The sequence below is a fragment of the Glycine soja genome, chromosome 16 (assembly GCF_004193775.1).
Source record: "Glycine soja cultivar W05 chromosome 16, ASM419377v2, whole genome shotgun sequence".
In the NCBI taxonomy this organism is placed as follows: Eukaryota; Viridiplantae; Streptophyta; class Magnoliopsida; order Fabales; family Fabaceae; genus Glycine; species Glycine soja.
In genome coordinates, this window is record NC_041017.1 from 11,425,149 (window position 1) to 11,445,081 (window position 19,933).

At 38.1% G+C, this 19,933-nt stretch overlaps 1 protein-coding gene across 1 annotated transcript; it reads right to left on the bottom strand.

The window, feature by feature from the left end:
* Window positions 1-3,674: 3,674 nt before the first annotated feature.
* LOC114389772 (cytochrome P450 CYP736A12-like) lies at window positions 3,675-19,342 on the bottom strand. Its single transcript, XM_028350509.1, has 4 exons — window positions 19,157-19,342; window positions 18,570-18,719; window positions 4,209-4,316; window positions 3,675-4,049 (listed from the first exon to the last, which is right to left on the bottom strand). The coding sequence occupies exons 1-4, from the start codon at window positions 19,340-19,342 to the stop codon at window positions 3,675-3,677; spliced, it is 819 nt and encodes a 272-aa protein (XP_028206310.1).
* Window positions 19,343-19,933: the final 591 nt, after the last annotated feature.

Consider the following 19,933-nt stretch of genomic DNA (forward strand, 5'->3'; position numbering starts at 1 on the left):
TTTAGTCCTCCTCCATTTGGGCCATGATACAACTCACAACCTTGGACTTTTCTCCTTGAAACTTGGGCTTGTATTCAAATAGTATGGAAAACACTTGTTGAAGAGCTTCCTTGGCTTTCCTTGCTCTAGCCCTTGTCATAGGTCCTCTAAGTCCTTCAAGTGGATCCTTTCCCTTGCTCTTGGTCATGTCCTCATCACTTGTGCAGTTGAAGGAGCTTAAGCTTATAGGGTTAAAGTCTCACGATTGTCACGTGTTCATGCAACAACTGTTAGCCGTCGCTATATGAGACATCTTGCCAAACAAAGTCAGGTTAGCCATATCACGCCTATGCTTTTTCTTCCATGCCATATGTAGCAAAGTCGTTGATCCTGTCAAGTTTGATGAGCTGGAAAATGAGGCCGCAATTGTACTATGCCAGTTGAAGATGTATTTTTCCCCTGCTTTCTTTGACATCATGATTCACTTGATTGTGCATCTGGTAAGAGAAATCAAATGTTGCGGTCCTGTTTATTTGCGGTGGATGTACCCGATTGAGCGATACATGAAGATCTTAAAAGGGTATACAAAGAATCTATATCGTCCAGAAGCATCTATTGTTGAGAGGTACATTGCAGAAGAAGCCATTGAATTTTGTTCAGAATACATTGAGAAAGCTAAACATGTTGGCCTTCCTGAGTCTCGGCATGATGACAAAGTGGGTGGTAAGGGTTCAAGAGGACTGCATGTGATCACTCCAAGTCTAGAAGATTTGTTACAAGCTCACTTGTATGTCTTGAACAACAGTAATGAAGTTTTTCCATACATACTTAAACATGAAGCTTTAGTCAAACAGAATAATCCAAAAATGTCAAAGAATTGGGTGTTGAAAAAGCATGACAAGACTTTCTGTGATTGGTTTAAAGATACAATCTTTGCAGATGAAAATGCTTCACAAACATTAAGAAAACTAGCAAATGGGCCTAAAAGAAATGTTATAACTTGGCAAGGATACGACATAAACAAGTATTCATTTTACACAAAAGCACATGACGACAAAAGTACAATGCAGAACAGCGGGGTCACCCTAAGGGCTGAATCTCAACACTTCGCAAGTGTGCATGACGCCAATCCCTGTGTAGCTTCCATCCCTTACATTGGGTTCATTGATGAAATTTGGGAGCTTAAATATGTGAAATTTATCGTTTGTGTTTTCAAATGTAAATGGGTTGACAACAACACTAGTGTGCGCACCGATGATATAGGATTTACGTTGGTAGACCTAAAGAAATTTGGTTGCCACAATGACCCTTTCATCATGGCAGAACAAACTAGACAAGTATTTTACGTGCAAGACCCATGTGATGAAAGGTGGTGGATGGTTCTACAGGGCAAAACAATTGGTGTTAATGTAGAAGATGATGATTCATACAAGGACACCTATGTTAGTCCTTTGACCGCACAAATCACTCCTAACGTTGTCGGAGAAGAAGAAGCTGACGACGTTCATGCTAATCTTAATGATCATGATGAAGGAGAATTAATTAACATCGTCTAATGTAATTTTCTATTTATATATTTGATTTTGCTAGATTCATTTACATAAGTCATACACATTATTCATATTGATTAATATTTAATCCACATTTATGTCCCGAGCTGCACCAAACCTCAATCTAAACAAAACATACATCAATGTGAAGAAGGGCGTTACATACTCCCTGTCACTCGTCTCTTCTCTAAACTATTTAATATGAGTCCATAAAATGGAGCAAATCAATACTAGCTTTCAATTTAGAATAAAACATTGAAACTAAATAGAGTATACACAAACCAATCATATGTGATTGGTTATTATATGATTGGTTTGTGTGATTGGTTTACTAATTGCGTTATTGAAAACATGCATATATTTGAAGAAAGCTTTGAAAATGGAACTTATGCCATTTCATCTTTTTGTATTCAGTGGATCTCATCAATTGTTTTCTGGAGAAAGAGAGCTCACCAAAGCAAGTAAGTGATAGCTACACCTTTTCTGATTGTTTAAAATTATATCTTTACCTATTGCAAAATTTATTTATAACTTTGTCTTGTTATTTATGGGTGGTTTACTAAAGAGGAAGTGAAATCAGGAATAATTCACCACTCCTATATTATAGTGGGCTGGGATAGTCAAAGTATTGAGTGTATTTAACACAAAAATCAGGTAGGGTTATGACGATAATAGGATTCCTGGGAGAGGGAGAAAGAAGTAGGGATTCCATGGCGGGTGCAAGGGAGAAGGGTAGGGTTAAGTAAGGAATTTTAAAGGGGATGGGGTAGGAGAAAAGGTTGGGGGGTTAAAAACTGAATAAAAAATAGTGAGAATAGAGAAAAGGGTGTGAGAATAACATGGGCCTAGTAGTTATTTCTAGCCTATGTTTGCAAGTTTTCAATAAAATAATTAAAGATCATTCCCAGGTGGACTTGTGTTTTGGACTTGTTTTGGATAGATCTAAAGTTTTTTATTCTCTGATATATGCCTCTTGTTATGAAAGATACAATATTATTAGCTTTGTTCTATTATGATTGCTAATTTACGTATCAAGGTCAAAGTTATAAACTATGTAGAATTAAATTGACATAAAATTTGTGTCCATCCTTTTGTAATTATTTATTGTTAGAATGTCAAGTGCAAAGTTTTGGTGAATTACAAATTTTATTTTATAATTAAAAAGCTGCAATGGAACTATCCGATCCACCCCCCAAGAATCTCTCAAAAACTCTATTTTGGTGAATGTAGATGATGCTTAATAAGGCAGAACGTGGTAGCTGAGTGGTGTCCTAAGAGGCTTTTGTGAAATCACCAACTTAAGACAACTGTCTCAATGCCACTGAAACAAAAGGCACACACCTTCAAGATTACATGTTCGAATCTCTATCACTAACAACCTAACAACTATTGATTAAAAAGATAATTGAAACTTTGGAAAATAGCTTTTAAATGGTTTGCTATGAACTATCAAGAGGGGCACTTATAAAAAGAAAGAAAAGGATCTATTGTGAATTACCTGATTTCAACCAAATTTTACATTATAAAAAACATTATAATGACTATTAGCTTTTAAAATATTGCAAGTCAGTGTAATATGTGTCTAGATATCTATATATGTATTAAACTTGCTTACATAATGATTATTTTTGTTCAAATGGTTTATAATGAATAGTGAAAGTTGTCTCTAGTGTTTGAACTTTAGCACTATAAGAAAGAAAGAAAAATAACTGTTGTGAATGTTTTGAACCAAAAGTTACAAAGAAATTATTGATTTATGATTATTTGACCTTTTCTGATTTGTATAGTTTAAAAATCCGACCAAGCTCCAGATTCTTCAGATACTTTTCCTTCTTCCTAGCAGCTAGTGCCTCAATCATCTTCTTGTTAGCTCCAGACATTGACCTTGTTGTCCACATTGCTTTTGCAATCAGGTTACTCAACACAAATCTTATTGACATATTGTTCTTTGATTTTCCATAGATTAAATGTGTAAACATAGATTAAATTCTTATCCAAACTTTGGTTTTAAGTTTTTGGTAGGAGCAAGCTAATTGAGTTGCTCACGTTTTTAGTTAGGTAGTCGCAATTCTATGTTAGTCACCATATATTTTTAGTACATATCACCTTTATTCAAGATTTTATTTACACACAAATGAAATGAGCTTATTTCAGAAAAAAAAATCTCTCTGGCCAGAACTTTTCTGCCTCACTCCATGCACTTGAGTCTCTCATAATTGCCCATGCATTTACTACCACCCTTGATTTTCTTGGTATGAAAAAGTCTCCAACCATGCAATCTTCCCTCGATTGGTGTGGCATTAGTAACGGTGCCACTGGATGGAGCCTCATCTTTTCCTTTATAACCATATCCAAATACTCCAACTTGTCCAAGTCTGATTCCTTCACCTTCCTCTGCATACCCACCATAGTTTCCAACTCCATTTGGACTTTCTTCATCACCCGTGGATTCTTTAGGAGCTCTGAAAGTGTCCACTCAATTGCTGTAGCCGAAGTATCCATTGAACCCAATAGCATATCCTGCATGATAGTGTAAAAGAAACATGCATGAAGAAGTGAGAACAGAGACAACTAGCTATGCACTTGCAGCTATACTAATTATTAGTTAAATACACAACTTTTAAATGGAAAAAGAAAATGTATGAGGAAAGAATATTGCAAAATTGTCATTCCCTTTACTAGCAATATAGCATTGATGTTGGGCTGTTCAATACGGTATTCATATTCCTTGCTACCAACAAAGCCTAACATAACATCCACAAAATCCTTCACCTTATTGTCTTGTCCCTGTAGAAGCAAAGCTTCATGGTGAATCAAAGGTGTTTTGATGATAACAATGATGATAACAAAAGATGATGACTAAGGTGATGAAAAAAAGCTCAAAGATCAATCAAAGAACAACTCAAGTGAATCAAAGATCAATCAAAGAACAACTCAAGTGAATCAAGAACAATTCAGAGTTCAAGATAAGAATCAAGAAGAATTCAAGACTCAAGAAGAAAGTTTAGAGTCAAGAATCAAGATTCAAGGTTCAAGATCTCAAGAATCAAGATCAAGATTCAAGCCTCAAGAGAAGGCTTAATCAAGATAAGTATGAAAAGTTTTTCTCAAAAATTGAGTAGCACATGATTTTTCTCAAAACATGTTTACCAAAGAGTTTTTACTCTCTGGTAATCGATTACCAGATTGTTGTAATCAATTACCAGTAGCAAAATTGTTTTGAAAAAGTTTTCAAATTGAATTTACAACGTTCCAATTAGTTTCAAAAAGCTGTAATGGATTACAATGTTTTGGTAATCGATTACTAGTGCCTTTGAACGTTAAAATTCAAATTCAAATGTGAAGAGTCACATCCTTTCACATAAAAGCTTTGTGTAATCGATTACACTGATTTGGTAATCGAATACTAGTGATTGTTTCTGAATAAATTCAAAAGATGTAACTCTTCAAATAGTTTTTGACTTTCTCAAATTGGTTTTTAAGTTTTTCTAAAAGTCATAACTCTTCTAATGGTTGTCTTGACCAAACATGAAGAGTCTGATAGAAGCTTGCTTGTGGGGCTTCTATGGAGGCTGGATCTTTGAGCTTCAATGAGGTCCTTTAATGGTGATTTTCCACCATAGAGATGCAGCGAAAGACAAAGGAGAAGAGGTGAGAGGAGGCGCCATCCACTAGGGAATAAGCCATGGAAGAAGGAGCTTCACCACCAAGATGAGCCTTGGATAAGAAGCTTGAAAAGATGCTTCAATGGAGGAAAAGAAAGAGGGAGAGAAAGAGAGAGGGGGGAGCACGAAATTGAAGGAAGAAAAAGGGAGAGAAGTTGAACTTTGAGTTGTGTCTCACAAGACTCTCATTCATCAAAGTTACAACAAGTGTTACACATGCTTCTATTTATAGACTAGGTAGCTTCCTTGAGAAGCTTTCTTGAGAAAACTTCCTTGAGAAGCTTATTTGAGAAAACTTCCTTGAGAAGCTAGAGCTTAGCTACACACACACCTCTCATAACTAAGCTCACCTCCTTGAGAAGCTTCCTTAAGAAGATTCCTAAAGAAGCTAGAGCTTAGCTACACATACCTCTCTAATAGCTAAGCTCACCTCCTTGAGATGAGAAGCTAGAGCTTAGTTGCACACCCCCTATAATAGCTAAGCTCATCCCCATGACAAAAAACATGAAAATACAAAAAAAAGTCCTTACTACAAAGACTACTCAAAATGCCCTGAAATACAAGGCTAAAACCTTATACTACTAGAAAGGCCAAAATACAAGGTCCAGACGAAGGAAAAACCTATTCTAATATTTACAAAGATAAGCGGGCTCATACTTAGCCCATGGGCTCGAAATCTACCCTAAGGCTCATGAGAACCCTAGGGCCTTCCGTTGGATCTCTAGCCCAATCTACTTGGAGTCTTCTACCCAATGCCCTTGCGGGGTAGGATTGCATCATTCCCTCCACCTTGGAAAGGATTTGACCTCAAATCCCGAGGTTCTTCATACCTTGGGCTCCTTCCCTCAACACCTGTAAAAAGAACAAAAACATATGTATTAGTGGTGTTTGGTATGTTGAAGTATGGTAAGGTCTGAAAACCCATTTCCTGGGCATCTTCCCATGGAGGAACATGGTTTCTCACCAACTCAATGAGTGGTGCTACAAGTATAGAAAAATATGGGACAAACCTTTTGTAAAAGTTTGTTAAGTCATGGAAGCCCCAAATTTTTCTTATACTTGGTGGAGTAGGCCACTCAGGAATGACCTTTATTCTCTTAGGGTTCATGGGAACCCCTTGATCACTATTTGAAAAATTAAGAAAAGTAACGCAATAAAACATACTTTTTTCTGTATTTTCATATTGATTATTCCTACCAAAAAGTATGACAAACCTAAGGTGTCCCATATGAGTACCTAAGTTTGTATTGAAACTAAAAATAAGAACAAACCTACCTAATGGGTCCCTATGTACACACACCATGAAGATGTTAGGTGTACGAGTGATTTTACAAAAGAGGGTTGCACCACTCAAAACATTCATCATACCACCTATTTTAGGGACTTGGTGCCTAATAATACCTATTTTGGGCACCAACAAAGCACAAGGATTTAAACTCTTGCGAACCAAACCCTCATCCAACAACTTTTTTACTTGAGGAATAAACTCAAGCCCAAGAGGTGTGGCAATGCTAGCAAGTGCCTTTTTACAAAAGAGAAAATGTGGAGGTTGTCTAAGAGGGAAAGTTTCTTTAATGTTTGTCTTTATTGTAAAATGAGTTTCCTTCTTAGCTAATCTCTTGGAGGAGACACTTACCTCCTTACACTTCTCTTTAACCACTAATGGTTGTCCATCTTCTTGGGGGTAGATTTCTTCACTAAATTCTTCCCCTTTTGCTTCTTCACTTTCACTAGAGGAAAGTGAAGTAGTAGCCTCATCTTGGCTACTATAAATGTCTTGGTCCCTCATAATCATGGTTTTTGTGGTGGGGCATTGAGAAGTAATGTGTCCTCTTCCAAGACATTTAAAGCACTTTATAGAGCTAGTTTTCTCTTGCATACTAGCCTTAGGGGCTTGCTATTATATTGCCTTCCCCTTATCATCTTTGGGCTTAGAAGATGTCACCCCTAAGATGCCTTGACCATGGTCTTTCTTTAGATAAGAGTGAGAGCCATAAGATTTTGAAGTAGACTTCTTTTTAAGTTGTTGCTCTACCCTTATTTCCCAATCTAAGTTAGCCTCTACATTGTCCTTCCCATGGAAGTATGAGAGGTTAATGTTAGCCTCTTGAGGCTTTCTTTCCTTTTCTCTTCTATGGGAGTGAGGTCTAAGATGTGACCTATGCCTTCCTTCGTAATAGTCACGAAGTTCTTCACTTAGGCTCTTGCAAGAGTTATGACTACTATAGGAGGCATGTTTTTCTCTTTTCATTTCTTTCATTATTTTTCTTCTTTCTTCCTCTCTTATTTTCTTTCTTTCATCTTGACTTATTTCTTCCACTTTTTTTTCCTTTTTCTTTTCTCTCTTGTTTTTCTTTCCATAACTTGAGGGAACTCAACTCATCTAAGATTCTAGATAAAGGGTCTTTATGACTAGTACCCTCGCCATTAACATTAGATGAATGATGACTCATGTTGGTTCCTAAGTTGTGGTTCTTTCTTGTTGGAGGTTTGAAAACAAAAGGTAAAAGAAACTATGGTTGAAGCTAGCCAAAATAAACACTAAAAGAGGTGTGAAAGATAAGGTAAACAACTAATTGGTAAAAGGAAAGCTATCTAGGCGGTTTGACAATGGAAGGTAAAGGAAATAAGCTATGAAAGTAAGCAAGAAAAGTAAACTAAGTGAATCCTAAGAGTGTTTGGATGACCACATCAAGGTTCCCAACAAAACACTCACTATCCTAAGGAAATATTGCCTAAAATTATTACACACAAATGGAAGTTTGGTAACCTATTGGAGGCTCCCAACACACTTCCAATGAAAGGCCTTTTTGTTACAAAACTTGAAAGCAATAAAGGTAAGTAAATTGCAAATTAAAAAATTACAAAACGTCCTCAATTTTGGTGGATGTTATCTCTTTTGTGATTCACTCAATTTGAAGTGCTTCTTAGTCCAATAGCTCTTAAGGTGGTTGGCCCCTTGCTTCTTGACTCAAATTCTTCAAGGCATGGCACCAATCCTCCTTTCCAATTCCCTATATGGCAACTCACAAACAAGGAAGCAAAGAGACAAGCAATAATCAAGGACAAAAAAAAATGAAATGAAAGCTAAACCAATGGACTTTTAACAAGACAATTTTTCAAGGATTACTCAACAATTAAAGCAATGAAAAAGGACATAGAAGAAAGCTAGGACTCAAAGAGAAACTTAGAATGGTTCTAGAGTACAGTAAAAAAAACTGAAAAAAAAGACTCAACAAACCTCTAGCTTTGGCACTTGTTTTCACACTAATTTTCAATTGAAATTTAGGAACTAAGATTGGCATAAAATAGGCACCAATTATAGAATAAATTTTGAGCCAAAACAACAAGCACACTTCCCTTTCACCTTTTTTTTTCTGGATACTGTTTTTTTTTCTGCCAACTTGTGTGATTTTTTGTATTTTTTACTTTTATCCAAATCAATTGTTTCTTTTTTTATAAATTTTTTCCAGATGTCGTGAAAATTCAGTAAAAATTTCAGCTCAAAATTCGAAGTAACCAATTCTCAGTAATTTTTACAAGTTTGTATGTCCAAGCTGCCAGCACCAGCGATTTTTTTTAAGCATGGTATATTGATTTCCTTGGGCTTACTTTCAACCCTCTTATGTATGTTGAACTCACTAGGATTGTTTACCACAGTTTTAGGAGTTCAATATTCACTTAGGATCAACATTTCAGCCAGCAATTCAATCACCAGAACTCAAATTCACAATAGACACAATCATAAGGAAACCTAAAAGTTCTAGAAAAGGTTCACAATCAAAGACTCTCTAAGAATTTTGCATGAACATGTTAAGGACTAATTAACATGAAAGATTTGACTCAAATAAAATAATAGGCTAAAATAATTTCATACACTCATGAACAAATGAGTTAGACAAAGAAACAAGAAAATAAAATTCAGCACAACATAAGAAATCTCATGTGACAAGTTTCATGACTAGACATGACTTGTATGACAAAACTACAATAGGTGAACAAGTCACTCTAGATTTTTGAGGTTTTCTTCTACTTTAATATTTTTGTAAGAATTTTATGGTTTGGGTTTCAGCCACAAAAAATAACAAGACAAAACTCAAAGGAACCTAAACTCAACACAATTCATGGTTCAAGAACAAGAACAAGAAATTTGAACCATAGAAAATCAAATCTAGCTTCTATAGCAAGTTTAATCAGTGGAAACTCTAAAGAATCATGTTAAAAAAATTTACCACAAGACATGTGAGGAGATACATGGAGAAAAAAATGAAGAAACAACAATGGAAGAGAAGGTAAAGCAAAACATTAATGGAGGTTCAAGGAGCACCTACTTGAAGCTCTTGTGCTCTGATTACCACTTGATAGAAGCTTGCTTGTGGGGCTTCTATGGAGGCTGGACCTTTGAGCTTCAATGAGGTCCTTTAATGGTGATTTTCCATCATGGAGATGCAGCGGAAGACAAAGGAGAAGAGGTGAGAGGAGGCGCCATCCACTAGGGAATAAGCCATGGAAGAAGGAGTTTCACCACCAAGATGAGCCTTGGATAAGAAGCTTGGAAGGATGCTTCAATGGAGGAAAAGAAAGAGGGAGAGAAAGAGAGAGGGGGGAGCACGAAATTGAAGGAAGAAAAAGGGAGAGAAGTTGAACTTTGAGTTGTGTCTCACAAGACTCTCATTCATCAAAGTTACAACAAGTGTTACACATGTTTCTATTTATAGACTAGGTAGCTTTCTTGAGAAGCTTTCTTGAGAAAACTTCCTTGAGAAGCTTCTTTGAGAAAACTTCCTTGAGAAGCTAGAGCTTAGCTACACACACCCCTCTCATAACTAAGCTCACTTCCTTGAGAAGCTTCCTTAAGAAGATTCCTAAAGAAGCTAGAGCTTAGCTACACATACCTCTCTAATAGCTAAGCTCACCTCCTTGAGATGAGAAGCTAGAGCTTAGCTACACACCCCCTATAATAGCTAAGCTCACCCCCATGACAAAAAACATGAAAATAAAAAAAAAGTCCTTACTACAAAGACTACTCAAAATACCCCGAAATACAAGGCTAAAACCCTATACTACTAGAATGGCCAAAATACAAGGCCCAGACGAAGGAAAAACCTATTCTAATATTTACAAAGATAAGCGGGCTCATAGTTAGCCCATGGGCTCAAAATCTACCCTAAGGCTCATGAGAACCCTAGGGCCTTCCCTTGGATCTCTAGCCCAATCTACTTGGAGTCTTCTACCCAATGCCCTTGCAGGGTAGGATTGCATCAGAGTCTATAAAAGCAAGGCTTTGTTTTGCATTTCAAGTATCTTGAACACTTACTCAATTAATCTTTTACAAGCCCTAAATCTCTTTGAACTTCTTCTTCTTCTTTGTACCAAAAGCTTTCTGAAGTTTTTTGGTTTTCTAAACCTTGAAAGCTTGTGCTATTCGTCTTTTCATTCTCTTCTCCCTTTGCCAAAAAGAATTCGCCAAGGACTAACCGCGTGAATTCTTTTTGTGTCTCTGTTATCCCTTTTCCAAAAGAATGAAGGACTAACTGCCTGAATTATTTTGTGTCTCCCTTCTCCCTTGTCAAAGAATTCTAAACGACAGAGCCTGAGAATTCTTTTGACTTCCCTTTCCCTAATACAAAAGTGTTCAATGGACTAACCGCCTGAGAATTCTTTTGTATCCCCATTCACAAAGTATCAAAGGTTTAACAGCCTGAGATCTTTGTCTTAACACATTGGAGGGTACATCCTTTGTGGTACAAGTAGAGGGTACATCTACTTAGGTTTGACTGAGAACAAGAGAGGGTACATCTCTTGTGGATCAGTTCTAGTGGAGGGTACATCCACTAGGGTTTCAAAGAGAACAAGGGAGGGTACATCCCTTGTGGATCTTTGCTTGTAAAAGGATTTTTACAAGGTTGAAAGAAATCTCAAGGACTGCATGTCGCTTGGGGACTGGATGTAGGTACGGGTTGTTGCCAAACCAGTATAAAAACTCTTGTGTGTTTGTCTCCTTCTTCCCTACTCTTTTACTTTCCGTTGTGCTTTTTAATTTCCGCTTTTACTTTCTATTAAGTTTCTCTTCTACTCCTTATTCTCTTAACAACTTAGTAAAAGCCTTAGAAGAGTAATTTTTAATTAGTAAAGGTTTAGGAATAATTAATTCAACCCCCCCCCCCTTCTTAATTATTTTGAGGCCACTCGATCCAACAGTCCCTTGTCTAATTGAATATGCTCATCAATAATTTTGTTAAATACATTAATCAAAGATTGCTACTAGCAAGACACAAAAGCAATTGCTGAGGACAAAGGCAAAGGAGATGGGGCCTATTAGGAAGAGCAAGTTGTAACTATGTCGGTGATGTCACATTATGATGATGCTTGTTGCTCTCAAACTTTTCATAATGTTGTTTATCTATAACTATAATAAAAGGTTGGAGAATAGTAACCAGTGGCTTAAAGAATTAAAAAGAAAAAAGTTTTTGTAAGATAGTATACTAATGCACTTTTATTGTGGTTTTCAATATAAATCTTCTATTTGTTTGATTAAGATACTTGGTAGTAACATTTCATTATCAGGCTCTGCTTATGAAGGACTATGTTAAACAAGAGATACCCTTGGAGCATGCATTAGGAACTATTAGATAATATGAAATTAGATGTACAAAAAATTAAAGAAAGTCTACCTGATTATCAGCAAGTTAATAAAAATTAATTACTAATGATCCATAAAGTAATACAAATTATTTGTACAAAAGAAAAGCTCTATCTTTTCCACAATCTCACAGTCAAGAACTTGGCCCATACTTACTAAATGTGTAGATGATGGTGAAGTTGCACCTATGCCTAGCTTATAGCCTCAAGATGCAGAAATAGAGTCACAAAGCAGCCTCTCCCTCCCTCCCTCCTTCACTGTAAGGGTCTTATACAAGACCTCTTTTCCATTAGTTACCTGTGAATTGTGAGTCACCTTCACTGTTTTCCCTTCCCATCCTTTGTAGTATATTCTTGCCAAATCTTAGTTGACACAATTGATTTGTACCACCCATTTCCTGTTGCTTAAATTGGGCCTTTAGACTACTTGACCCCTAACATCATGCATGTTGTTATTTAAAGAATTGATATGTTCTTTCTTGGTCATTTCATAATAGCGAGGAGCATAATATTGTTCTTTACTCCTAAATCATCACAAAATATATTGAAGTAGGCAAAGACATGTACTTCTCCCAATTATTAGTTGATTTTTTCTTTTAATAAAAATGTAAGTAAACATACGGAGACACACAAACACAGAGAGACACACACACAGAGTGAGAGATCGTCCCTCTCCAATCCAAAAGCCTCAGATAACAATGAATTACAGATAAAATGAATCTGTCAAACCTCTAACATATTCACAAAAAAAGACACATACCCAACTACAATGATAAAGCATAAGCACCCACGAAACCCAGATTTCCAATTTAGTTACATAAAGAACTGTTGATGTCGATATTTGTCTGTAATCGAAATTTACATTTTGATGACATATAAAGGATTATGGATTCTCCAACTGCCTCACCTTCTCCTCCTTCTCCTCCTCCTCCTTCAGACGCATCATCTTCGTCGTCTGCTATGAAGCGGACACACAAAGCCTCACATCTATGATCCTTGTTTACCAGACCACCTGGTGCTGACAGACCAATGGTCCACGTAGATCCTACTACCGGCAAGGCCGAAGGTCCCTACAGGAAGAAATTAAGAACATATTTGGGGATTGCGGCGCGTGATAAGGTGGACGTCACGTACGAGAACTGAAAGGAGGTCCCAACAGCTCACAAGGACTTGATTTGGGAGGATATTCAGGTATTTTTCTTTTCTTATTTGATGTTGTTTAATTAATAGCCAAAAATACATTATTATAACAAATAAACCTTATTTGTTATTGTCAAAATTTGAAATCCCAGAGGCTTCTGATAGTAGGACGAAAAAGAAGTTGCTTTAGACTGTCGGCGAGAGATTGAGGCAGTTTAAATCAGACCTCACGAGGAAATGGGCCCTTGCAGCCAATCAGGACGGTGTGGACGACACTGTCTGTGAGAAATATGGCATAAGAAAGGAAAAATGGGCCCAGTTTTGCCAGACTCGCATAGACCTTTCTTGGGAGGTATGTACCTTGCCATTTAAGTTGTTTTTCAAAAAACATTAACTTGTTATACTTCATTCTAGCAATTTGAAATATTATTGTTTTATTTTTGTAGGATGTGCGGAAAAAGGCACAGGCCATCTAGAAACAGAACACTACCCCCCACATTTTGTCTCGTGGGGGTTATGAATATTTGAAGCAGAAGCTCCTAGCTGAGAAGACCAAGATGAAGCTGGAGGAAGCTGCACAGTAAGGAAGCGTTGATGGCATCATCGAACCTCCATCCCTCGTCAGACGCCACGTGAAGTGGAAGATGGCCCGCACAAAGAAAACATGGGAGATGACGACTGAGGTCACAAAGGAAATCGCTAAGAAGATCGTAAGTCATTTTCAACTAACCATTAGAATTATATTTCAATATTTTGTGAATGCCATTACAACTATGTCTTTTTTGTGCAGGATTCCTTTGAGGAGCAGGCGACACAGGGATCCTTCGTCCCCCATGGACGTCAGGATGTTCTCACTGCTGCTATTGGACGTCTAGAGCACCCTGGACGTGTCCGTGCTGCTGGAGCCGGTGTCACCATCAAGCAATACTTCAGATTGGCTCCACGGACATCCCACAACTCTTCCTCACTGTCTCCTAAAGAATTGCAGCAGCTGACCCAGCAAATCAGGGACCAGCTAGAGGAGTAGATCACAGAAAAAGTGACTCGGCAACTCATGGCATCGTTCAGCCAGATGTAGTCCTAGTTTCAGTCCTAGATGCAATCTCAGGGACTTGCACTGCCTTCGGAGCCTCTGGTTGGTCCCTCAAGTCCTCGAGTAAGCACAAAGGGGAGTTGTGTTGATCCCTCAGGAAATGATCCTAAGACGGGTGACTCAGATAGATGCGGCTTGTACATCGAAGCAAATCTTTCCCGCCTGGTTGCCCTGGGGAGAGTTTATGAGTGATCCATTGTTGTTCATAACACTCCTTTTTTTCCTGGCCAAGTAAAGGTGGGTGTGGAGGAGGTTAAAGATCCAGATGCTCCCATTCCTGTACCCACTAATGAGGTTTCCTTAGTGGGGCTGGCAATTCACACCTTCCTTGCTTGGCCGACTTATGTATTAGTGGTGACTCGGCAACTCATGGCATCATCCCCTCCACCTTGGAAAGGATTTGACCTCAAATCCCGAGGTTCTTCATACTCTGGGCTCCTTCCCTTGACACCTGTAAAAAGAATAAAAACATATGTATTAGTGGTGTTGGGTATGTTAGAGTAGGGTAAGGTCTGAAAACTCCTTTCATGGACATCTTCCCATGAGGGAACATGGTTCCTCACCAACTCTATGAGTGGTGCTACAAGTATAGAAAATATGGGACAAACCTTTTGTAAAAGTTTGTTAAGTCATGGCAGCCCCAGATTTCCCTTATACTTGGTGGAGTGGGCCAATCAAGAATGACCTTTATTCTCTTAGGGTCCGTGGGAACGCCTTGATCACTATTTAAAAAATTAAGGAAAGTAGTGCAATAAAGCGTACCTTTTTCTGTATTTTTATGTTGATTATTCCTACAAAAAAATACGACAAACCTAAGGTGTCCCATATGAGCACCTAAGTTTGTATTAAAACCAAAAATAAGAAGAAACCTACCTAATGAGTTCGTATGTACATGAATCATGAAGACATTGGGTGCATAACTGATTTTACAAAAGAGGGTTGCAACACTCAACAAATTCATCATATCACTTATTGTAGGGATTTGGTGCCTAATAATACCTATTTTGGGCACCAACAAAGCACAAGGATTTAAGCTCTTATGAACGAAACCCTCATCCAATAACTCATTTACTTGAGGAATAACCTTAAGCCCAAGAAGTGTGGCAATGCTAACAAGTGTCTTTTTACAAAGGAGAAGATGTGGAGGTTGTCTAAGATGGGAAGTTTCTTTAATATTTGTCTTTATTTCAAAATTACTTTCCTTCTTAACTAACCTCTTGGAGGAGACACTTCCCTCCTTGCACTCCTCCTTAACCATTAAAGGTTGTCCTTCTTCACTAGATTCTTCCCCTTTTGGTTCTTCAGTTTCACTAGAGGAAGGTGAAGTAGTCGCCTCATCTTGGCTACTATAAATGTCTTGGCCCCTCATAATCATGGATTTCTTGGTGGGGCATTTAGAAGTAATGTGTCCTTTTCCAAGACATTTAAAGCACTTCATAGAGCTAGTCTTCTCTTGCATACTAGCCATAAGGGGTTGTTTTTCTATTGTCTTCCCCTTATCATCTTTGGTCTTAGAAGGTGTCACCTCTAATATGCCTTGACCTTGGTCTTTCTTTGGATAAGAGTAAGAGCCATAAGATTTTGAAGTAGACTTCCTTGTAAATTGTTGCTCTACCCTTATTTCCCAATCTAAGTTAGCCTCTACATTGTCCTTCCCATGGAAGTATGGGAGGTTAATGTTAGCCTCTTGAGGCTTTATTTCCTTTTCTCTCCTATGGGAGTGAGGTCTAAGATGTGACCTATGCCTTCCTTCGTAATAGTCACAAAGTTCTTCACTTAGGCTCTTGCTAGAGTTACGACTACTATAGGAGACATGTTTTTCTCTTTTCATTTCTTTCATTATTTGTCTTCTTTCTTCCTCTCTTATTTTCTTTCTTTCATCTTGATTTATTTCTTCCACTCTTTTTTTCTTTTCTCTCTTGTTTTTCTTTCCATAACTTGAGGGAACTCAACTCATCTAAGATTCTAGATAAAGGGTCTTTATGACTAGTACCCTTGCCATTAACACTAGATGAATGATGACTCATGTTGGTTCCTAAGTTGTGGTTCTTTCTTGTTGGAGGTTTAAAAACAAAAGGTAAAAGAAACTATGGTTGAATCTAGCCAAAATAAACACTAAAAGAGGTGTGAAAGGTAAGGTAAAAACTAATTAGTAAAAGGCAAGCTATCTAGGCGGTTTGACAATGGAAGGTAAAGGAAATAAGCTATGAAAGTAAGCAAGAAATGTAAACTAGGTGAATCCTAAGAGTGTTTGGATGACCACATTCAAGGTTCCCAACAAAACACTCACTATCCTAAGGAAAAATTGCCTAAAAATTATTACACACAAATGGAAGTTTGGCATCCTATTGGAGGCTCCCAACACACTTCCAATGAAAGGCCTTTTTGTTAAAAAAACTTGAAAGCAATGGAGGTAAGTAAATTGCAAATTACAAAATTACAAAACGGTCCTCAATTTTAGTGGGTGTTCTCTCTTTGGTGATTCACTCAATTTGGAGTGCTTCTTAGTCCAATAGCTCTTAAGGTGGTTGACCCCTTTCTTCTTGACTCAAATTCTTCAAGGGATGGCACCAATCCTCCTTCCAATTCCTTGAAGCTCTTGTGCTCTAATTACCAATTGATGGAAGCTTGCTTGTGGGGCTTCTATGGAGGCTGGATCTTTGAGCTTCAATAAGGTCCTTTAATGGTGATTTTCCACCATGGAGATGCAGCAAAAGACAAAGGAGAAGAGGTGAGAGGAGGCGCCATCCACTAGGGAATAAGCCATGGAAGAAGGAGCCTCACCACCAAGATGAGCCTTGGATAAGAAGCTTGGAGAGGATGCTTCAATGGAGGAAAAGAAAGAGGGAGAGAAAGAGAAAGGGGGGAGCACGAAATTGAAAGAAGAAAAAAGGAAGAGAAGTTGAACTTTGAGTTGTGTCTCACAAGACTCTCATTCATCAAAGTTACAACAAGTGTTACACATGATTCTATTTATAGATTAGGTAGCTTCCTTGAGAAGCTTTCTTGAGAAAACTTCCTTGAGAAGCTTCTTTGAGAAAGCTTCCTTGAGAAGCTAGAGCTTAACTACACATATCCCTTAATAACTAATCTCACCTCCTGGAGAAGCTTCCTTAAGAAGATTTCTTAAGAAGATTCCTAAAGAAGCTAGAGCTTAGCTACACACACCCCTTATAATAGCTAAGCTCCACCCCATGCCAAAAAACATGAAAATATAAAAAAAGTCCATACTACAAAGACTACTCAAAATGCCCTGAAATAAAAGGCTAAAACCCTATACTACTAGAATGACCAAAATACAAGGCCCAAAAGAAGGAAAAACCTATTCTAATATTTACAAAGAAGAGAGGACCCAACCTTGGTCCATGGGCTCAAAAATGTACCCTAAGGTTCATGAGAACCCTAGGGCCTTCTTTAGTAGCTCTAGTCCAAGCCTCTTGGAGTCTTCTATCCAATACCCTTGGGGGGTAGGATTGCATCAAAAGGGATGTTGTGAACTGCTATGGATCCCTCATAAACTCTTCCTAGGGTAACTGATGTAAGCTCCATTGGAGCTTGTAGGCCTAGGATCTTCTTCATCAATGGATTCCTTTGCTTCTTGGAAGATGTATGGCAGCGGAATGGAGAAGGAAGAGAGAGAGGAGATGCCACTTCAAGGAGAAGATGAGTCTAGAAGAAGCTCACCACCATAGGAGGCCATGGATAAGAGCTTGGAGGAAGAAGGAGATGAATGAAGGGAGAGGAAGAGAAGAACACGAAATTTTGTGCTCTAAAAGATCTTTGAAATCTGAATTTTAATTTTCAAATGATCAAAGTTAAAAAAATGCACACACACGACCACTATTTATAGCCTAAGTGTCACACAAAATTGGAGGGAAATTTGAATTTCAATTCAAATTTTACTTGAATTTGTGGAGCCAAACTTTGGAGCCAAAATTTCACTAATTATGATTAGTGAATTTTAGTTATGTTTCAGCCCACTAATCCAAGATCAATTCCAAGATTCTCTGCTAAGTGTGCTTAGGTGTCATGAGACATGTAAAGCATGAAGGACATGCACAAAGTGTGACTATATGATGTGACAATGGGGTGTAGTAAGCAAATGCTCACCTCCCCCTCTAAAATTTAATTGGATTGGGCTTCTACCAATTCAATTAAATTTATTTCCAACCACACACATCAAATATTCACTTAGTGCATGTGAAATTACAAAACTACCCCTAATACAAAAACTAGTCTAGGTGCCCTAAAATACAAGGGCTGAAAAATCCTATATTTCTAGGGTACCCTACCTACATTATGGAGCCCTAAATACAAGACCCAAAATTAATGAAACCTTAATCTAATATGTACAAAGATAAGTGGGCTCATACTTAGCCCATGGGCCCGAAATCTACCCTAAGGCTCATGGGAACCCTAGGGCCTTCTCTTGCATCTTTGGCCCAATCTTCTTGGAGTCTTCTATCCAATGCCCTTGGGAGGTAGGATTGCATCAGTAACCAGGCAAGAAGGATTTTCTTCGATGTACAACCTGCATTTGTCTGAGTCACCCATGTTTGGATTGGTCGGTGAGGGATCAACACAACTACCCTTTGTGTTGACACGAGCAGCTGAGGGACCAACCTCAGGCTCCAGAGGCAGTGCAAGTCCCTGTGATTGTATCTATGATTGCAACTGGGACTGCATTTGACTAAAGGATAACATCAGCTGTCGAGTCACGTTTTTTGTGATTGACTCCTCCAGCTGGTCCCTGATTTGTTGAGTCAGCTGCTCCAGTTCTTCGGGAGCCATGGAGGAAGAACTGTGGGAGGTTTGTGGAGCCAATCCAAAGAATTGCTTTATGGTGATACCGGCTCCAGCAGCACGCACACGGCCAGGGTGTTCTGGTCGTCCAATGGCAGCAGTCAGGAGATCCTGATGTGCATGGTGACGTGCATGGGGGACAAGCAAACCCTATGACGCCTACTCCTCCAAAGAATCCTGTACAAAACACATATATTTGTTTAGTCATTCACAGAATAAACAAATATAATTACAATTCTTAATTGAAAATGACTTATAATCTTCTCAACAATTTCCTTAGTTGCCTCAGACGTCATCTGCCCAGTTTTCTTGGTGCGAGCCATCTTCCACTTCTCATGTCGTCTTATGGGAGATGGAGGGTCAATGACACCCTCAGTGCTTCCGAACTGAGTAGCTTCCTCCAGTTTTTTCTTTGTTTTCTCAACCATCAGCTTCTGTTCTAAATATTCATAACCCCCACGAGACAACATGTGGGGGGCGGTGTTATGCTTCTGGATGGCCTGTGCCTTTTTCTGCACATCCTGCAAAAATCGAACATTAATGAAAATGATTACTACAATGTATTATAAGAACTGAATTTTTAGTGGAAAAAAATTAAAATGACAAAGTACATACCTCCCACGAGGGGTCTCTGCGGGTCTGACAAAACTAGGCCCATTTCTCTTTACTAATGCCGTATTTTTCACAAATAGTGTCGTCCACATTGTCCTTGTTAGCTGTAAGTGCCCATTTCCTCGTCAAATCAGATTTAAACTCTCTCCACCGCTTACCAATAGTCTGAAGTACTTTCTTCTTTGTCCTACCGTCAGAAGCTTCAGGGATATCAAATTTCTCCTAACAAACAATAAATTAGGTTTTATTGTTAGTAAATTATACATTTTGGCTAATAAATAAAATCAAAGATGAAAACTAAAATACCTGAATATCCTCCCATATCAAATCCTTCTGAGCAGCAGGGACTTCCTTCCAAGTCTCGTATGTCACGTTGACCTTATCACGAGTGACAATCTCCAAATATGTTCTTAATTTCTTCTTGTGGGAATCGTTGGCCTTCCCGGCCG